The 21,908-nt window shown below is 32.6% G+C and overlaps 1 protein-coding gene across 13 annotated transcripts in view; it reads left to right on the forward strand.

The window, feature by feature from the left end:
- Msp300 (Muscle-specific protein 300 kDa) overlaps positions 1-21,908 on the forward strand; it is a 477,430-nt gene that overhangs the window by 137,185 nt on the left and 318,337 nt on the right. For 10 of the 13 annotated variants that reach the window (XM_072530655.1, XM_072530656.1, XM_072530643.1 and 7 more), the window contains exon 2: positions 20,626-21,076. The exons of the other annotated variants lie outside the window; for them this stretch is intronic. In XM_072530655.1, coding sequence (XP_072386756.1) covers positions 20,626-21,076 — 451 coding nt within the window. The remainder of the gene's footprint in view (positions 1-20,625; positions 21,077-21,908) is intronic. 13 annotated transcript variants of the gene reach the window in all.

Here is a 21,908-nt window from a genome sequence, read left to right on the forward strand (position 1 = left end):
AGTACTCACAGAAACAGAATACAAAGGCTGATGTCTGCGGTCAAGTAATCAAAATGGGGATCACAGAATTGGTGCGTGTCCTCAGCATGTAACGATGAATCGATGATCGACGCCAAGAACCGTACAATTCGGATAGCCAACTTCAGCAATCAAAGAGACAGGACGTTGTGTTAACAGAACAATTGCAAGATAAAGTTTCTGGCAAGACAACGAGGTAAACAGAATTGACATCACTCTATAATAATAATAATGAGTAATGTGACTTAGAGGGATAGTTTCAAGATAAATGGATGATAATATAAAGTAAATGAACTTACCGCCTGGTATAACTGACTCGTTCAGAAGCTGGCACACAAGTAGAGTAATATCGAGATATTTCATTAGCTTAAATTTTCATCTAAGGAGGGTGAATTTCGATGATTATGCAAGATGAGGGCTAATTATGAATTAGGACAGAAAACCGTTTTAAATCAAAGGGACTCTCTTTATTGTAAAACGATCTTCTGATAGAAAAAACACAGCGGTGGCCACTATAGTAAATGTGTGTTTTATAGTTTAAAATAAGGCCAGATAATTAATTGTATAGGTTCTTGGAAGATAAGGATTTGCGAGTGGACAACGCAAGCAAGCAACTGAGTCTTTCTGAGAAGTCAAGAATCATATTATGGACGCAAAACGATGCTCAGATACGGTAATTAGAAATGGGGGCACTTGGAACGTCCTGCTGATTTGTTAGCCATGGGCGTAGCAAAAAAAATTTGAAAGGAGATACCGTAAAATACATTGAATATGCTTCAAGGTTATGAAGCTAGGATATTCTTCTGCTTCCTGGACCTCTTTTTCCATGAACCTTAAAGTATGGTCAGAAGTAGGTTATATCGTTGTTCATTACGTATTATATGGCCAAAGTATTCCAGTTTGCAACGTTTTATGACTATGACTAGTTCATAACTAAATTTGTCTATTCAGGAAATCCTTACCACCACATTTCAAATGCTTTGAGTCTCTTCAGTGATGTTTCAGTTAAGATTATTGACTCCAATGTATATAAGAATTTATAGAATAGAAATATGCTTTATTGTCACTGAAAATTGTACAATTTTATGGACAAAGCTTACAACTTAAGAACTAGTTTACGAATAAATTTAAGTTGCTGCATGTGATACCCAAATAAAAATACTTAGTTGCTTTTACCTAAACGTACTGTAATTTCTTAGTTATTCGTTAAGGAACTCTTCCACCGAATAATATGGTCTTTCAAATAGATAGGCTTTTGTCAATTTACGGAACTTAAGGAAAGAAGTTGTAGATTTAAGTTACAAAGGGAGATGGTTGTATAACTTTTTGCCCAATATAATACAGATTTCTTTACTAACATGTAGGTGTTTACGAATTAAGCAAACAGTTTCTAGAATATTTAAAGAGGGAAGAGTTAAAATCCCGTGATTTCTGAAGTAGCTTCTGCAATGAGTTTTTCTACTGAGGCCAAAAAGATACCGTATTGCTATTTTTTGTAATTTAAAAATAACATCAGATTGGGCAGCTGTACTAGAACCCCAAAAATATCGAAGATAAGACTCGAACAAAGAAAAATATGTTATTTTGGAAGATATTAAATTGATCTTCGAAACAGATCTTATTGCATAGCAGTCTGAGGCTGGTTTCTTACTTAACAAATCAATATGAAGAGACCATTTAAGGTTGCTGTCTATAAAACTAACAAGACATTTTACAGAATCAACGATACTGATCTGGCTGCTTTTAAGAAACAAGGGTGAATATTGGTGTATTTAGTAAACAAACTTGTATTTACTCGATTGGTGAGAAAATAAACTAAAACAGAACAGAATATAAACAGCATGCAAAAATCATGGACTAAAATCGACTAACTAGACCGAGGTTTATACTAGTTCCCTTTTTATGTATTAAAAAAGCAAGGTATCTTTCCACCTGTTCGGAAAGTCTTCTCCTTTCCATATAATTGTAATAATCTGATGGTAAAATGCTTCTGCAAATTTTTTTCCTCCTTTGGCTATCGTTTCTGCAGTTACTTAATTTTTACCTGGTTTTACTTTGAATTTAATTTTTTTTTTCAAACAAACAACAAGAAATGAGACACTCAAAAACAAAAAGACAACCAAACTCCACAGGGAAAATAACAAGGCAATAATAAAACGTAGAGATCAAAGATATTTTATTGTGTATATGTCATATAAATCCTTTTAATGATAAACTATTGTATTTCTCGAATTACCAGATCAAAAAGTCACTTTTTAACTAATTTTTATAGTTTCGAAACTTATGAATGAAATTTTTTAATTTATAATACTAGACAACGTTTTCCAAATGGTTTCTCAATTACTAGTGATACTCAGTGTTTATCACATTACACTAATTATATGGAATCAACGATGCAATTCCTACCAGGAGCATATAATTTTCTTTCATAATTATAATGCTTTGTGATTTATTATATTATGAGATGATTTAAAATTACTACAATTGCCGCTTTAATTTATTAAGTTAGTTATGTTAATATTATTGGTAAGATAAATGTTGGCAAAAGCTGATAAATTAAAAAAAAATTGTAGAGTACCAATTTTTGACACATTCCAATCCCATTGAATAATTATATAATTCAGTGCCGTTTGACGGTTCTTGTATTTATACAGAACACGATACTGGTACTTCACGAGTGAGGGGAGTAGGCAGATTGAGATCCCGAACTCGAACGAAACCGTATCTCTCTTGAAAATGGCTCCAAAATAGGTGCCAAAACGTCGAGTATTAAATTATCAACGCGGTTCTTCCCGAGAACTTAGTAATTTTCATTTATCTGACCGCGGAAATTTAATAAACATTCTGGGGAATGTTTCCTGGCAATGAGAAATTTCAATGACAAAGAAGTAAGTATTTGAAAAAGAACGATACTTATACTAAAAAAATATTTACTACACTTTACGTAGTCAAACAACTATATTTTAAAATGAACTATTATGAATCAAATAAATAAAAAAATTAAGCAAGCGTTTGTCAATGTCCATATTCATCATTGTATAAATTAAAAAGACACACTTCGTTGCTTTAGAACAGCAAGAAAACTTATTAGTGGACATGTTTACACGTCCAGAAAACAAAAGAATGGTATAAACACGTTTTGGTACTGTTTGTGTCTTTCCAAAGATTATAAATAACTTTATTTTGCTCATTTTATGCCCTTTTCCAGGGGATCTGGGACTCGTTAAGTAGATGCCGGTGTTTCGTGCGGAACACCTGAAAAAAATTCTCTTTTTAAGAACCATCCAAAGTCTGAATTTATTTAAATAGACACGATAAAATAATTTATCTAAAATATGAAAATAAAATAATCTAAAATAAAAATGATAACAAAATAAATAAGAAAGATGATTTAAAATAAAAATGGTAATAAACTGATTTAAAAATGTAAAAAAAAATGTAATGTATATAATAATTAGGGCCTTTTAACGCTACTCAAATATTTTAAAACATATTGGAACATCCAACTGATTACGAAAGGTCATTGAAGGAAAGTAACATCTATCTGTTAGATATGTGTTTCCGAGACAATTTCCTCCCCTAGAAATCAAAGGCTTCAAATTATTGATGCCAGCCTTAAAAGGTAAAAGAAAACAACTTACAGTTGAGAAATCTACTGCTTCTAGGTTAGTTACTAAGGTCAGGGGTGTGTTGAAGCAGTACAAAGAACGATTGCTCAAAAATGGAAGCTTTAACATCGTCAGTTTCATCATTCTTTGTTGTATAATACGCATCTGTACTGCCAAATTGCCTGCTTCCTGCACAATTTATTCGGATAAAAATTATACTGAAAAAATTATTGCAAGACTCGAACAAACGAAATAAGTAAGTTCCCACAAAAATTTGAGAACCTGGCACTTTAGAGTTCAATTTCGTATCCAAGGCAGAAGAGATATCCGATTGGCCGCGGGGTAAACCTGGTACGACCATATACGAAGGTTCACGGCCAGAGAAAGATATAAGGTAGCGGTCAGAGGAAAACAATGTAGGGTCTGGGCGAGTAAGAAATGATTTTTTACGCGCTGAGAAATGAATGTTTACGGAAGTACGTGTCTAATTCAACACATCAGATGGCAAAGGAAACTCGGTGATATACAGTGACGGTATAAAAATATATTGCGTGGAATACATAGGTATATGATTAGAGAAAAATCCTTAGGATCTAGGTTTATGTTTATTTCTTGTTTATGTTGTTTCTTTTTTCTTTAGTTTATGTTTAACTTTACCGTGTTGGAGTCAAGCAAACGCGTTTTGGAAATCTATGAACCATACAAACACACTTTTATTATAGTCTTTGCATTTTTGTGCTTGTGTAACAGTGCTTATATTGGCCCATCCCACCTCTAAATCCAAAGTGTTGTCTGTCATTCCAAATTGCTCTTCACATTTTTTTATAATGCGCAGTTGAATTTCTTTAAGTAGTAACAATATATATTATTAACTATTACTAAATATTTAAAGTAAAGCAATCTAAAATCTTAAAATAAACTACAAATAAAGACCTATAAGTAAAATACACGACATGCTCTCTGCAAACGTATTGTATCGTCTGGTTCGAAAATTAAAAAGAGCAATCATTTCCTATTCTCTGCTAAAAGAACTATTGTTGGTATAATAAATTGAACAACATAATGGACAGACGTACTAAATAAAAGAACACGTATGAAGCACCAACAGATTGCTATCGGGAATTGCATAAATCATTATGTACTTGAAACTTAATGGAAATATTCAAAGCGTCTGTTTTGAATTACAGTTAAGCCATCGGACTTTAACAATAATGACAATTTATGGCGATGGTTTTTCACTACAATCATCGTTTCATTTAACTTATGTGTATTTCTTACATCGCCGTTTGAGGCATAGTACTTGGCCTGGAATTCAAAAAATTATAACTACAGCAACTCGACACACCTATAATAGAGATGTATGCGAACTATCTGACTTTTATAGTTCATCTACAAAGTATATACACGGTAATAAAAGCAGAATGTTTTCCTATACGTATTTTTAGTGGTTAAAATATAAAATCCTTATAGAAAAGACAGTTAAGATTTGATATCATATATGGGGCTTCTACAATTTATGTATACGTATTTCGTCCTTGTACGATTCATCAGTAAGAAGCCCTGAACGTAAAATCAAAGGAAGTAATAATGAAATAACTTCCTAAAGACGCATACGGCGACATTTAAGAATAAAACAAAAGGTAAAAATCCGAAGATTTCTACTTGTTCGAAACCAAAATTCAGATTCTTATCTAAATATGTGCCTTCTACAATTTACAAAACAAGCAGATGATGAATGAACCTACATGGGTAATTTAAAAGCGCATTCTACATCATATCGATTCGTCTTAGCAAGAACATTTCATGATCTGACTTCTTACACTCAAAATACGTGTAAATAAAGATATAGAAAAGCCGTGATTTCACGTATAGTGCTTCTACAGTTTGGTTATATGTATTTCGTCCTTTCAAGACTCATCAGAGCGACTGAGTAAGAAGCCCTGAAACCCTGAATAAAATCCTTCTTTTTCTTCTTCATTTCAGTATTTAGGGATTTGCAGCGTACTGATATATTTATAAATTTTTTAAATTCTACACCCGCGGTACAAGGTTATTTGTTAAGTCCAGACATAATCACATTGTGGCGATTCGTAACCGATACGAAAATTTAAAAAATATATTCGGGCTTGGTTTCTTTGCACAAGCTTATCAATAATTGGGCCCAAACCTTTTGGTTTGGGCCCATGCCCCTTGCACTGCGGGAGAAAGTTCCACTACTAAGGACTATATAATATGTGACATAGGGTCAAGTGGTGCAAAACCGAGACGATTTTTAAATCTTTTAATTTTTTGTAACCAAAAAAACCGATTTTAAGGCTTTGTCATATTGCCCTGTATAGAGAAAGCCAGGTAGTATACCTCACGGTAAAAAAAAATTATAATGTTTATAATAAAGAGCGTAATTTTTTAAAAACGGTGTCTCGTTTGTAACCACTATTTAGGCTAAATATGAGACAGTGAGAGGTTAAAAATAAGACACTGTATTTTCTGCGCTTTTAGTTATTTTATATGAGAGTGCAAATAATGAGCCACTGGGGAATAAAAACGATACACATGCAAAGGTTTAAGCGTTTACTAAATCAAATAACATAGTTAGGTTTTAAATTGTAAGAATATTCTTACAGAAAACTTACATAACTAAATACAAAAATATGTTGCTATTAGGCAACATAGGAGAGGAATATGCCAAATGGGGGCTTACTGTAAACATAAGCAAAACATAATATTTAAAAATTGGAGGAAATACCACAGATCTGAGGCTTGAAAACGCAGTCATAAAAGGCTGCAACCAGTATAAATATCTAGGAAGCATCATATCAGCAGATGGCAGAGTTAAGATAGATGTACAAAACCGAATAACCCAAGGGAACAAATGCATCCGAATACTGAATTCATTACTGTGGTCTAATAAAATAAAGATGCATACCAAACTTCGCGTATACAGAGCACTTGTAGAACCAATTACCACATATGGTGCCGAATGTTGGACGATGACAAAGAATGAACGAGATAAAGTAGACGTTGTGGAAATGGATTATCTTAGAAGGTCATGTTGAGTATCGAGAATGGAAAGAATCAGGAATGAGGAAATACGAAACCGTACAGGAATTAGAGATACTCTTTCAGATAGAATACAAGGAAGGCAATTACAATGGTATGGTCACGTGATGAGAATGGAGGAGGAGCGGTGACCAAAGAAAGCCTTAATGTATGTTCCGCCAGAAAGAAGGAAAAGGGGAAGACCACCAAATTCCTGAAGAAGAGAAATTACAAAAACAATGCAATCTAGAGGCTTAGAAGAGGGAGATTGGAGAGATAGGAAAAGATGGAGGCTGAAATGCGGGAAGCGGCAAACGCCGTAGGACCCCCGTTATATGATGATGTTGCTATTAAACTAAAAAGAAAACAATTTAAAAAACAAGCTAAATAAACCATACCTAATTCAAAAACGAGGTAAAAAAGATTTTTATTAGGATTTAAAGAACTAAAGTAAAAAACATTATTATTCTAGGTACTTTGTACTACATATTATTGAACGACGTACTTTTCAAAGTCGATAGGAAACCAATATTGCTGAGAGATACGACAGGTCGTACTTTCTATTTCTGACAGGGGCAGTTTCGTTTGTATGTCACTTTTGTCGATGAAGTACTTTTCCTCAATGGCTGGAAATTTAAATCCTTTGCGCTCTTAAAAGTTTTAAGAATTTATGCCACGTAGTAAACTTGCGTCTTCTTAGTATTAAATTTAGTTAGGATAAAATCATAAAATCAAAGTTCATATGCTTCCGTAATTTCAAGGTTTGTTTCTCCATTTTCAAAAGGCTCGTCATCACAGTCATCTTCAATAATATCTTCTAGAGTCAAATCCTCTACATCGCTTTCATCTTGGTAAATTTGCTGTTCGTCAATGCTGCTTTCACTGTCACTTTTAACTACTGTTTTATTCGTCTTTTATTTCTTTCGTGATTTTGTAGATTTCTTACCTTTACTTTTCTTATTTTGTTCTTTCTCTTCTATTTCCTTTAAGTACTCTTCTGTTGTTAGGACTTTTGCCACAGAGTCTATCTTTCTTCTTCTTGCTGTTATGTTTGGGGTTCTTCGAATTTTCTCCAGTAGCAATAATCCAAAGGAGCAAGATGGCTTGGGAGAAGCACTGTTAGATTGATCTGAAACAGACTCAATAAACTGTTCGGTCTGCGGCAGTGGAGTTTCTTCATCGCAATCTTCGAAAATATCAAGTGGATTTTTAAGCACCCCATGTTCTTTATATCTAAGTAGCTTTGTAGGATCTAAGCGTTCTGCTGAATATCTGTTCTTATCGCATGGAAATATCCCAACCTTTTCAAAAGAAGATTTAATAATTTCTGCAGATAAACCTTCATTCCAAATGCTACAAATCAAATCACTAAATTCGCTTCTAGATGGTTTTGTCTGATTAAGTCTTTGTCAGTTAATCAAAGCTTCATTCCATTTCAATTTCAATGGACCAAAGCAACATCTGTCAAGCGGTTGCAGCAAGTCAGTTGTATGAGCAGGGAGTTTCAATAAAGTTATATTTTCTTACACAGAAAATTCTATCGTCGATTTATCCAAATGGGTAACATGTCCATCCAGTATGACCATTCATCCATCCCTTTTCAGAGCATGTATTCGGTAAATCGGGCTTACCTAAAAAACATATTTTTATTACTAACTATATTTTAACAAAAGGTTGACATCTTACCTTTCCAACTGCTCCATAAATTTTGTTCTTGGAAAATTATTAGAGGAGACGACAAAGTATCACTTCCTGAAATGCAGGCCATTACGGTGATATTTTCCTTTCCTGACCCCTCTATGTTCCGGTGAACTTTCTGACCAATACCAGCAACGCCTTTTATTCTGGTTGGATCGGAAGAAAAGCTGGTCTCGTCTAAATTCCAGATATGACCGGGCTTGTCTTGCAATTTCAAATCAGATATGCAAGTATTGAGGCGATCGGTAAAGCCAAAGATGATGAATGGATCACTTGTAGCTGACCTTCTACATCTTTCTAGTTGCTCAAGCTTTTTTTGACTTAGTGTATTACGCTTGCAAACATTTTTAAACCACTGTTTGCCAGGCTTTCCTTCCTTAAACTCGGTAGTAAGGTGGTTTTCTTGTACATAGGTTTGAACTATAGCTTGTATCTCTTGTTATGTGAGAGCAAATCCCCATTTTGCCATAAATTTTATCTTATCACTTAAGTATTTTTCAATTTCTTTGGTCAGAGAAGTTTTTTTTCCCTGTTTACCAAGTACACGTGTACGTCTTCTCAAAAGAGCAGATTTGTCAATTTTAAACTGTGTAGCTTTTTGGGAACGTAAACCTTAGGCATTATTCTTAAACGTATAAAAACTCCGTGTTGTTGGTGGTGTCTCGTTTTTGCACCTGTTATGTACGACGTGCCAGCTTGCCAAAGAGTGAAGATAGACTAAACTCGTTACGGAATATCATAGCCGCCTGTGCTATTTTAGAAATCCGATACTTGCCGAGTTTTTAGGATCTCATACAGCAGCGCTGTATAGATTGAACGAATTTAAAACGGAACATACAATTTAATATATGTCTGTTTGAACTGCATTTGAAATAGTGGACCAATATAAAACTTGGACAAAAATAAATTCATACCCGGTGATAGACATTGTATAAAATATCGTTCAACTATCTGTCTCCTTTTAGGGCGCACCATAGTCTGTATAGCGCCGCCCAAAGTCAATGTTGCCAATCGCCGTGTAATAATCCGATTTGCGGATCTTTTTGAGAGTTATATCTTCTTCGTATCTTTAAATAAATCGGATATTTGCCTATATTTTTCATTGTATTTACCAATCTACTACAACAGACTAATAACAAAAATAAACTTAATGGTTTGTAGTTATTTCCTTTCTTTCCTGTAAATATTTTATGGTTAACACCTTATTTAAAAAACATCTAGAGGAATGAGATTGGCAACACCGCTCAAAATATCCAGTGACTGCTTAGGCTTAGATGAAGAAAAGAGGAGCTTACCTAATAGTCGGAGAGATAGAGCCGAAATTTTGAACTGATCAGTAATAAAACAATGTTTCTAAAACATTTGATAAAACTCTACGTCATCGTCTGAATCTTTTATAGAATATTTTGTAGTTTTAAAATGATATTATGATAATGTTTTTTTTTCAAACTAAAGTCATATTTACTTTACAAATCACATTTTTTTTCTTAAATATAAATATTTTGCGAATTAATTTTTAATTAAATAAATGTTTGATATTAGAATGAAAAACAAAAAAAAAATATTTTCAATATAATAATCAATTGAAATTATCTGATGATTGATAAAAATTAATTATGAAACCGGTTAAGTAATTTTATTAAATTAAAGTAATTTTATAATGTTAACTATTGAATATTTTCGGTATAACAAATAGTAATTTTATTTATTTTTTATTACAATAAAAAGGTTTTTAAATTTATATTGCATAAATAATGGTTGTTAAGATATAAGAAAAATTTGATTTATTATTACATTATTAATCAAATACAAAATATATTATTTATATTTATCAATAGGTAAAATTCAATTTGTAGAATTCCTTTAACATTTTACAAATAATTATTAATAAAAATCAATTTAATAGTGGAATTATCAATTTTTTTAATTTTGAAATTTACTTTGATATTTTCAATATTTTTTTTTTAACTTTCAAATTGATTGAATTTTTTTTCATTAGTTAATTATAATTTTACAAAATCTGATTGGACATTAATTTTGCATCATTATTATTTTAAAATATTAAAATAATAATGATGCGCGTTACATTTAGATCAGTAATTCTAGACGCATGCGCTAAATGTAATAAGTATCAAGATGCTTTTATCCAACTTGGTGAAACTAACTTCGATTGTAATGAAGTTTTTGAAACCTTAGAAACTTTCATATGTCACTTATATGAAACAGAATTGACGAGAACAATTACAAAAAGAAAAGTAAACGATGTCAGATTTTCACTATTTAACCGGCAGTATAAGTTGCAGGATGTGAACGAGCCTTTAAAAAAAAAACTAAAAAATTTCGATGCTTCAAGCTTACCACCATGTCAAGATGAATTACACCAACATGTACTGCTTGCTCATTATATTTCAAATATTTGGACAAATGCTCATAAAAAAGTACTAACAGAATTGATTGTTGAAGAACATGGTTGGTAGCCTGAAGATGAAACATATAAATTCAAATGGTTTAGTGACGGTGAAAAGTGGAAAGTGACGAAGATGATGAATGTGATGACATCAATGAAAGTGAGAAAAATGACGAAATTTTTAAAGTTTTTCTAAATTTTTTTTTCTTATCGGAAAAATCGTTTGAAAATTTTTGGAAAAAAATCATGGTATAACTTACAGAAAATCGAAAGGATTCTACAAATTAGATTTTACGGAAATTTTTTTGGAAAATTTTGAGGAAAACTCTACTTGACGCTTTTCAGAATAGTAACAGAAGTGAGCATACAAATTTTCAAATCAATCGGTATAAAAATATCATAATAAAATCAGTTTGAAAATTGTTACCGAGACCTAAAATGCGCAGTCAAGGGGTACATTTGACCCCGTTTTATGGCTCTCTGTACCAACCCAGCTGTCCACCCTTTTGGAATTAGAGTTTTTAGGGGCTAAATAATGAGCCATGAAAATGGCGGACGTATTACTTATCGTTAATTTTTCCCCAAAAAAATGCCCCTGAAATGGCGGACCCCTGTCCGCCACCCCTTATGTATCCACTTTCGCGTCCGCCCTTTGGGATTTCGTCTAGTTATACCAAGATCTTACTCTGGGCAAATTTTCAGCCATATTATCGATCGTTAATTTTTCCGAAAAAAAATTACCCGGTATAGCCACCCCCTGTACCACGAGAGGCGTCCGCCTGTAAGGCAAAGTCTTAACCCAGTTACAATGAATATATTCCAATAGAGAAATGTCATATTATTGATCAGTTCAAAATTTCGGCTCTATCTCTTGGACTATAAGGAAGCCATAGGTGGTCTGACAGCTTAATAACTGCTTGTTTGGTCTAGTTTTCACAGTGATTCTAGGCAACCTATTTGTTTGGAGTTTTGACTTGTTCTTGAATGAATTCAGAATCCAGCAGCCCGCTGAAGTATTGGATTTTTATAATATAATTATTTGACAACCTTTTGTTGGCCAACCACCTAGAGCGGAGTTGAGCCGAAATACATTGATTTCGTATGTTCCGTTTTAAATTCGTTCAATCTGTATATGAATTGTATATATGAACAGGAAAAGTTCATATATACAATTTAAAAGTTTTTTTAAGCAAAATATACAGTCAGATGCGATAGTTTTTTCTCATGTTTGTGTTTACGTTTATTTATTATTATTTTTTTGCGTAAAATTTCTCGATTCACTGCCCTAAATTAGCCACGTAGATCGGTAATATTGCGCACCAACCATTTGACTCTATGTGTCATATATATACGTCAAGGATTTACTTTTAAGAGTTAACTATATTAATTTGAATAGTTTTAATAACAATAAACAACAATAAAGACGGTTTTGCTTTAGTGCGTAGAATTTTCCCACTTTCTCTTAATCCTTAGTAATATTTTCGATATTTCACCAGGAATATTGGAGTATTCAGTTATCCTATCCTATGTTACTTCCGGTTAACACTAACAGATAAAAAGTTTTCGAATAATTTGAATACTGAAATCTTAGTTAAAAATTCATCAACTTGGCAACGGCGCAATATCCATCAAAATAGCAAAATTTTGCGCTTCGTGCTTTCTCTCTAATTATATCACCGTGTTCAATCACCCGTTTCATACAAAACAACTACAATGCATACCTTACACAAACTATCTTTAAGCAAAAGGATTCAAAGTAAATATTTAGCTGGAAGATAAAATACCAGCAGGTGTGGCTTGTTCCTTGACAGAAACTGTTTGTTTTATGTTGCGTGCAATGTATAATCTAAGTTCGGTTTATAATTCAATAGATTACTTATAGATTTTATTTACCTGTGTAGGAGGATATACCGCACTGAAAATATCTCTGAATCACGATATTTCAGACGGAAATATGTATGAATAAAAAGAAATCAAAAGTTGGTAAAATATTTTGTAGTTGTATTAGTTTATGTTATAGAACATGCGTTTACATCAAATTTAAATCTGTATTCATTTATCAGTTCGAAGATTCATTTCAAATTGTGTGCCATAAATATATGGCACACAATTTGAAATGCTCACGTCACTTTCTTTTTCAAATAATTGATCTATGAAAGGAAATAAGCAAAAAATAATAAAAAAAAGATGATGGCAAAACCTTAAGGCAAAATTATTTACCATATTTTTTTTTATTTTCAACTGAAATTGTGGTCAATTTTTATTAAATATAGTAAATGATATTAAAATAGCTTGGGAACAAGCTTAAGACAACGAAGGAAGATATAATAACGGTTCGTGAGAAAAATTTCCACTTGGATGTCTGTATTTGCTGAAAATGTCGTGAAAATTAAAAGTGTATATTTTGTTTAAAATTTGAATTGTTTCGATTAAGGGTGACCTGCTGATTAAAAAAATCTAAACATGTGACTAAAAATTATGCACCGTTTTTCCGGAAAATCGAAAAAACTGTAGATTTTTTAATTCGATTTTTCCTCTTTTCCGGCAAACTGGGGTCAAGGGATCAGAAAAAAACACATGCTTGGAATAAGCTTGGCCAAGTGCATGTACCAAAACATTAAACAAAATTTTTTTTTTTGGAAAATTTGGAAAAAATATTCCAAGGGGGTACCCTTGGATTTTTATCAAATTTGGTTAATCGGCTATATTGGCGTCAATTTTGGTCCGAGAGTCAAGCGAATACACATTTCCTACATAAAATTGGCCGCTCGTTCTTCTGCCATACTCAGAATTTTCCTACATCTAACGGTTCGTGAGAAAAATTTTAAACTTGGATGTCTGTATTTGCTAAAAATTTCGTAAAAATTAAAAGTGTATTTTTTTTTTAAAATTTGAATTATTTCGATTAAGGGTGACCTGCTGATTAAAAAAATCTAAACATGTGGCTAAAAATTATGCACCGTTTTGCCGGAAAATCGAAAAAACTGTAGATCATTAGATTTTTATCAAATTTCGTTAATCGGCTATATTGGCGTCAATTTTGGTCCTAAAGTCAAGCCAATAGACATTTCCTACATAAAATAGGCCGCTCGTTCTTCTGCCATACTCAGAATTTTCCTACATCTAACGGTTCGTGACAAAAATTTCCACTTGGATGTCTGTATTTGCTGAAAATTTCGTAAAAATTAAAAGTGTATTTTTTGTTTAAAATTTGAATTATTTCTATTAAGGGCGACCTGCTGATTAAAAAAACCTATACACGTTGCCAGAAATTATGCACCGTTTTTCCGGAAAATAGAAAAAACTGTAGACCATTGGATTTTTATCAAATTTTGTTAATCGGCTATATAGGCGTCAATTTTGGTCCTAAAGTCAAGCGAATTTACATTTCCTACATAAAATTGGCCGCTCGTTCTTCTGCCATACTCAGAATTTTCCTACATCTAACGGTTCGTGAGAAAAATTTTAAACTTGGATGTCTGTATTTGCTGAAAATTTCGTAAAAATTAAAAGTGTATTTTTTTTTTAAAATTTGAATTATTTCGATTAAGGGTGACCTGCTGATTAAAAAAATCTAAACATGTGGCTAAAAATTATGCACCGTTTTGCCGGAAAATCGAAAAAACTGTAGATCATTGGATTTTTATCAAATTTCGTTAATCGGCTATATTGGCGTCAATTTTGGCCCTAAAGTCAAGCGAATGGACACTTCCTACATAAAATTGGCCGCTCGTTCTTCTGCCATACTCAGAATTTTCCTACCTCTAACGGTTCGTGAGAAAAATTTCCACTTGGATTTGGATGTCTGTATTTGCTGAAAATTTCGTAAAAATTAAAAGTGTATATTTTGTTTAAAATTTGAATTGTTTCGATTAAGGGTGACCTGCTGATTAAAAAAATCTAAACATGTGACTAAAAATTATGAACCGTTTTTCCGGAAAATCGAAAAAACTGTAGATTTTTTAATTCGATTTTTCCTCTTTTCCGGCAAACTGGGGTCAAGGGATCAGAAAAAAACACATGCTTGGAATAAGCTTGGCCAAGTGCATGTACCAAAACATTAAACAAAATTTTTTTTTTTGGAAAATTTGGAAAAAATGTTCCAAGGGGGTACCCTTGGATTTTTATCAAATTTGGTTAATCGGCTATATTGGCGTCAATTTTGGTCCTAAAGTCAAGCGAATAGACATTTCCTACATAAAATAGGCCGCTCGTTCTTCTGCCATACTCAGAATTTTCCTACATCTAACGGTTCGTGAGAAAAATTTCCACTTGGATGTCTGTATTTGCTGAAAATTTCGTAAAAATTAAAAGTGTATTTTTTGTTTAAAATTTGAATTATTTCTATTAAGGGCGACCTGCTGATTAAAAAAACCTATACACGTTGCCAGAAATTATGCACCGTTTTTCCGGAAAATAGAAAAAACTGTAGACCATTGGATTTTTATCAAATTTTGTTAATCGGCTATATTGGCGTCAATTTTGGTCCTAAAGTCAAGCGAATTTACATTTCCTACATAAAATTGGCCGCTCGTTCTTCTGCCATACTCAGAATTTTCCTACATCTAACGGTTCGTGAGAAAAATTTTAAACTTGGATGTCTGTATTTGCTGAAAATTTCGTAAAAATTAAAAGTGTATTTTTTTTTTAATTTGAATTATTTCGATTAAGGGTGACCTGCTGATTAAAAAAATCTAAACATGTGGCTAAAAATTATGCACCGTTTTGCCGGAAAATCGAAAAAACTGTAGATCATTGGATATTTATCAAATTTCGTTAATCGGCTATATTGGCGTCAATTTTGGTCCTAAAGTCAAGCGAATAGACATTTCCTACATAAAATAGGCCGCTCGTTCTTCTGCCATACTCAGAATTTTCCTACCTCTAACGGTTCGTGAGAAAAATTTCCACTTGGATGTCTGTATTTGCTGAAAATTTCGTAAAAATTAAAAGTGTATATTTTGTTTAAAATTTGAATTGTTTCGATTAAGGGTGACCTGCTGATTAAAAAAATCTAAACATGTGACTAAAAATTATGCACCGTTTTTCCGGAAAATCGAAAAAACTGTAGATTTTTTAATTCGATTTTTCCTCTTTTCCGGCAAACTGGGGTCAAGGGATCAGAAAAAAACACATACTTGGAATAAGCTTGGCCACGTGCATGTACCAAAACATTAAACAAAATTTTTTTTTTTGGAAAATTTGGAAAAAATGTTCCAAGGGGGTACCCTTGGATTTTTATCAAATTTGGTTAATCGGCTATATTGGCGTCAATTTTGGTCCGAGAGTCAAGCGAATACACATTTCCTACATAAAATTGGCCTCTCGTTCTTCTGGCATACTCAGAATTTTTCTACATCTAACGGTTCGTGAGAAAAATTTCCACTTGGATGTCTGTATTTGCTGAAAATTTCGTGAAAATTAAAAGTGTATTTTTTGTTTAAAATTTGAATTATTTCGATTAAGGGTGACTTGCTGATTAAAAAAATCCAAACATGTGGCTAAAAATTATGCACCGTTTTTCCGGAAAATCGAAAAAACTGTAGATTTTTTAATTCGATTTTTCCTCTTTTCCGGCAAACTGGGGCCAAGGGATCAGAAAAAAACACATGCATGGAATAAGCTTGGCCAAGTGCATGTACCAAAACGTTAAACAAAATTTTTTTTTTTTGGAAAATTTGGAAAAAATGTTCCAAGGGGGTTCCTTGGATTTTTATCAAAAGTTGGTTAATCGGCTATATTGGCGTCAATTTTGGTCCGAGAGTCAAGCGAATACACATTTCCTACATAAAATTGGCCGCTCGTTCTTCTGGCATACTCAGAATTTTCCTACATCTAACGGTTCGTGAGAAAAATTTCCACTTGGATGTCTGTATTTGCTGAAAATTTCGTAAAAATTAAAAGTGTATATTTTGTTTAAAATTTGAATTGTTTCGATTAAGGGTGACCTGCTGATTAAAAAAATCTAAACATGTGGCTAAAAATTATGCACCGTTTTTCCGGAAAATCGAAAAAACTGTAGATTTTTTAATTCAATTTTTCCTCTTTTCCAGCAAACTGGGGTCAAGGGATCAGAAAAAAACACATGCTTGGAATAAGCTTGGCCAAGTGCATATACCAAAACATTAAACAAAATTTTTTTTTTGGAAAATTTGGAAAAAATGTTCCAAGGGTCCAAAATGTCCCTTGGATTTTTATCAAATTTGGTTAATCGGCTATATTGGCGTCAATTTTGGTCCGAGAGTCAAGCGAATACACATTTTCTACATAAAATTGGCTGCTCGTTCTTCTGTCATACTTAGAATTTTCCTACATCTAAGATTTTTTATAACGAAATTTAGAGTTTCATAAAAAGCTATAGCGGGATCAGATGGCAAAATCTCCACTAGGCTGCACTTCTGGAACTGGGCAGGCCGTGTGAGAATGCATGACTCACGATGGACGATCAAAATTACAAATTCGAGGCCAAGAGCAGGCAAACGTAGTAGAGGAAGACCATCTACACTTTGGCAAAAATTGACAACAAAAAGCACAAAATCGCAAAGAATGGAGGAGTTTAAAGGAGGCCTATGTCCAGCAGTGGACGTGATAAATGAAGGCTGGATGATAGAGACCCCTTTAACCAAAATTTTAGCTCCCTAGGTCGCCCCAGGGGTCCTCTATCGAAAAACATGTGTTTATTCGAAAAGAACAAAAAATTTCTGAGCAATTCTTTGCTTAAAAGAATCTGAAATAATTCACGCATATACATTTCGAAGCCCAAAAACACTCTGATTTTTTTCCGATTTTTTGGATCAAAATTGAGTTCAGGAAAAATATTTTTTAAAGAATTTTTAGGTTATGTAGGTAATTTTTGTGGTGTTTTTACCTCATAAACAACTGCATGTCAATAAATAGCGATTTTTGATATATTTTTTCATTATTTCTCGTATATAAACATTTGTTTATTTTGGAATTGTTTTATTTATTTTGCAGGATCAGGTTTGCCATTTTCAGACCAGAACAAGCTCAAAATACAATAAACCCTTTTTTTGATATAATTTTTTATGTTTTTAGCACATAAACTCAACCGCTAGAATAATTTTTCATCTATTTTTCGGTTTTTTTCTAATAACAGGGTCATGTTGCCCATGTTCAGACTCTAAATTCGAAGTTTGCCAAAAATTACCTACATAACAAAATTCTTTAAAAAAATTAAATATTTTTTATGAGCTCCATTTTGGTCTAAAAATCTCTGTGAAGTGTTGTGGGCATGAAAATGTATGTTCGTCAATTTGTTCAGATTTTTTAAAGCAAAGGATCGCCCAGGAAAGCGATAGGAGACCTCTGAGGCCACCTAGGGAGCTAAACATTTGGCTAAAGGGTTTCTAAGTATAGACTTTCGAGTAACCAATTCCAAATCAGAATTCAGCGAGTGTAGATTTTGCCATCTCATCCCGATGTACCCTTTAACGATAAACAGGAAATTTATTTTTCAAATAAAATAAATTGACCAATTATTAGCGCTTCATTCTCCACATAATCTGATTATATACTCCATTTTTTAATAATACTGGGGTGCTAACATCGTGCTTTCATATTGACAAACAGTTTTAACATTTGCATTTATATACGAGCCCCTTTCCATAGCAGTTCGCCCTTCTATGGAATTTGCAGTTGTCGATTACCATAACCAAATTATACTCTACATGTTTTTATAAGTTCCCATATTAATTAATGTGGCATTTTTAATACTATTTATTAAAAACATTACCCTTATGGTTTTTTATTTATTTTCAACAATAAAAAAAATTCACTAAACCCTGGCTATGCATTTACTTATGTCAACATACGTTGATTTTTTCATAATTACATCAAATCCAGAGGTAGCTATGGAAAAATGACATCAAAACAATAATATTGTCAGTTAATGTCAAATATATTTTGTAGTATTGTAAAGCTGTTTGCCGTTTGTGGATTGTCCAATTGCTTGAGGTAAAGTTATCGATAACAAAATTTGTTCAATCATTATTAGATTTTTTAATTCTGGAAAATCCAATATGGAAATCGCGAATATGTTGCAATTTTCACGCTCTAGTGTACGAAATGTAGTCAGAAGATACAAAACTACAGGTTCGGTCATCACAAAACCTAGAAATGTACGAAAAAGTAAAATAACCAAAGCAGATCGAAGGGCATTAAGGGGTGGGGATGCGGGGTCGCGTTTAGTGGCATTCGATAGATTTTAAAAAAATATTAAACTCGTGTTTTTGGTTTTTTATTTGAAAGTGTTTTTCTCGAGATATTAGACCGTTTCCATAATTTTCCTTGAACAATACAATAAAAAATGTACGTTCCCATTTCAATTTTTTTTGTTAAATAAATTGTAACAATCAATTTTTTCGACCCGGACAATTTTTTAAGGTTTTTTGGATCATTCTGAACAAAATAAGTTTGTCGTAATTATTCTGTGAAGTTAATCGTTTTCGAGTTATAAATAATTTAAAACTAAAAAACGCAAAATGATGATTTTCAACCCTCAAAAACACAATTAAAAAATATTATTTTGGAATTCATGAAGGACCTAAATTGAAGTTCAAACCTTGGTATATCATTTTCCGATAAGTATTTTAGGATTATTTAATTTTAAAACATTGTTTTTTAATCTTTAACGAAGCTCTTCAGAAAGAACGAAAGAAACTCTCATTGTACAAATGAGCGCTCGCCCTGCCATACGAGCTTTATTAAGGGGGTATGTTCACGCCGCAGTTAAAATAAGCGGCATTCCAATAAACTAACGTTTAACAATTGTTTGAGTAGATGGCAGCACGTACATCATATTCTAATATTCTAATTTTCCCGAAATTTAATTCTCTGAACAGCGACATTGTTGCCAGCGATTCAAAGTACTGGGACTTACAAAAGATACAGTTTACTCTCAATCCGCAGTATTCTTCATTTTAAGTTGATTAGTTATTAGTTGAAGTTTCACAAATTCTAATTTTCGGATTGGATGTTTGGATCATTATATAATTTTTGTATCGTGTTGTTGTTTATTTACCTTTAAGGTTGAGTTGCTGTTTTGACAATAGATGTAAACACTAAAAAGTATATTTATCCTACTATACACATTTTTAATTAATTTCAAACGTTTACTGATTTTTCAAATTAAAATTTAATAAAGATAATCATGTTTTTCATTCTTTTTTGTGTTGAAAATTATGAGAATAGGAAAAGCTGCTAATGTAATATAAAAAAAAATTTTACATCGGACCTTTTTATTCAGAATTATCCAAAAAATTCAAAAAAATGGGCCAAAACAATTGATCGTTACAATTTGTTAAAAAAAATTGTTTAACAAAATTTTAACAACTTTTCGCTTGGGCGACATCTTGAATCTTATTATGGGGTATCTCAATAAAGTGATTATGCAAAAAAAATCTTATGGGAATTCGAACAAACCCGTGCTTTTCGCCTTGTCTAAATTGTAAATGGTATTTTAGAAAATTTAAATAGATATAAAAAGTGCATGAATCATATTTTCATAAAAATACTTCTAAATAAAAATGTGTTGTCATAAAACAATAAATCCGGATAAAAATTATTACTTTAAAGGTAATCAGCTTTATATGAGTATAATTGTATTTTATGAGAATATTTATAATGTTCACGTCAGCTTTTAAGTAACACTAAACATATATATGTGGTTTTCTTAGTTTTTTTTTTCAGAAATTATTTATATTATTTATAAATTTTTTTATTATTTATAAGAAAATAAAATCTGTAAAATCATTCAATCCAAAGAGCCAGTTCTAGTTTGCCTTTTGTCAACTGCATGTTTTAAAAATTCTCCAGAAATCATGTTTAAATTTACAGGAAACCTACACATCTACATCTCGCGAAGGAGACTTCACCAGTGGCACAAAATCCGTAAAATTCGAAAAAGTAACCGTCAAAAAAACCATCAGACATCTCACCTCGAGCACCTCGTCAACATCCATCCGACAAGTCACTTCCAGTCGAACCCCATCAGAAGAAAACTTGGACTCCGCGTATTTGACGCAAAGCAACGGTAACTTGGGTTCGATAAGTAGTGGTAGCTCGTTAACGGGACGGTTTCCGTCCGAGGAGAGCCTGAAGAGTCCTCGTAAGGTCGAAACGTCGAAGGACGAATGGGACGGGGATAGTAGTAGTTCGAAAGTGACTAGTAGTAGTTCGGAGTGGTATTCCGATTATAGGACTCATACATTTCATCAGAGTGAGGCCAGCAGGTTTGAATTTATCAGGAGTAAATCGCAGTACGATGAACACATACAACATATAAAAGGTTAGAGTTTACTTTATTTTCTTGATAATAAATAACAGGTAATCGTTTTATCTGGTAAATAATTCTTATCAGCACTGCATTTCTTTCTTTAAAACACAAAAGCAAATAATAAAAATGTACAAATAATGAAGATCAGAGTTGTTTTGAAACATTTATAGAATGTTTGTAATTGAGGACTTTACACAGTGTTCTACAAATACCACAGATTTCTTAAAGTATCTGTTCATTTCCATCCATTTCTGTCACTGCCCTCCAACATCGAAATCCAATTTTTCTTTCCAAATTGTTTAGGTACTTTTTGGTTTTCTTTTGATACCTTGACCTAATTTTCCTTCTTTCTCGCTTTCTTTGCGCTAAAATTTTAGGTGAGTCTAGGCCAAGTATACTATTTTCCTCCACTCTTGCTGATTTTATGCAGCATTCTCCCATTGTTGCACCACATCTTACGTAGATCACCAATTACTGCATCCTTTTTTTTTGGCGACCAACTGACCCTCTTCCACCAAGCCTCTTCCTGAAAGTTGTGTTTAGTATTTAGTTAATTATTCGATCTCTGTACATGTCCTGCTCATCTTATACGATTATTTGTCTTGATGTATCGTACTGTTTTTGTTTCCATGGAGCTTTTCTGTTCGCCCAGAGGATTTTTCGTTGTAAGACTAACAATTTTGTTGTTACACGCTGGTTCAGTGTATATGTCTACCTTCCATACGTTATTATGGGGGCACATCCATACTCTGTAACGAAAAAGCTGACAAGAAAGATAGTCAATAAAACTAACAATTACAGCACAGTTCCACGACATTCGAAGAAAACATCTGATACTTAGATC

The sequence above is a fragment of the Diabrotica undecimpunctata genome, chromosome 4, assembly GCF_040954645.1.
Source record: "Diabrotica undecimpunctata isolate CICGRU chromosome 4, icDiaUnde3, whole genome shotgun sequence".
Classification (NCBI taxonomy): domain Eukaryota; kingdom Metazoa; phylum Arthropoda; class Insecta; order Coleoptera; family Chrysomelidae; genus Diabrotica; species Diabrotica undecimpunctata.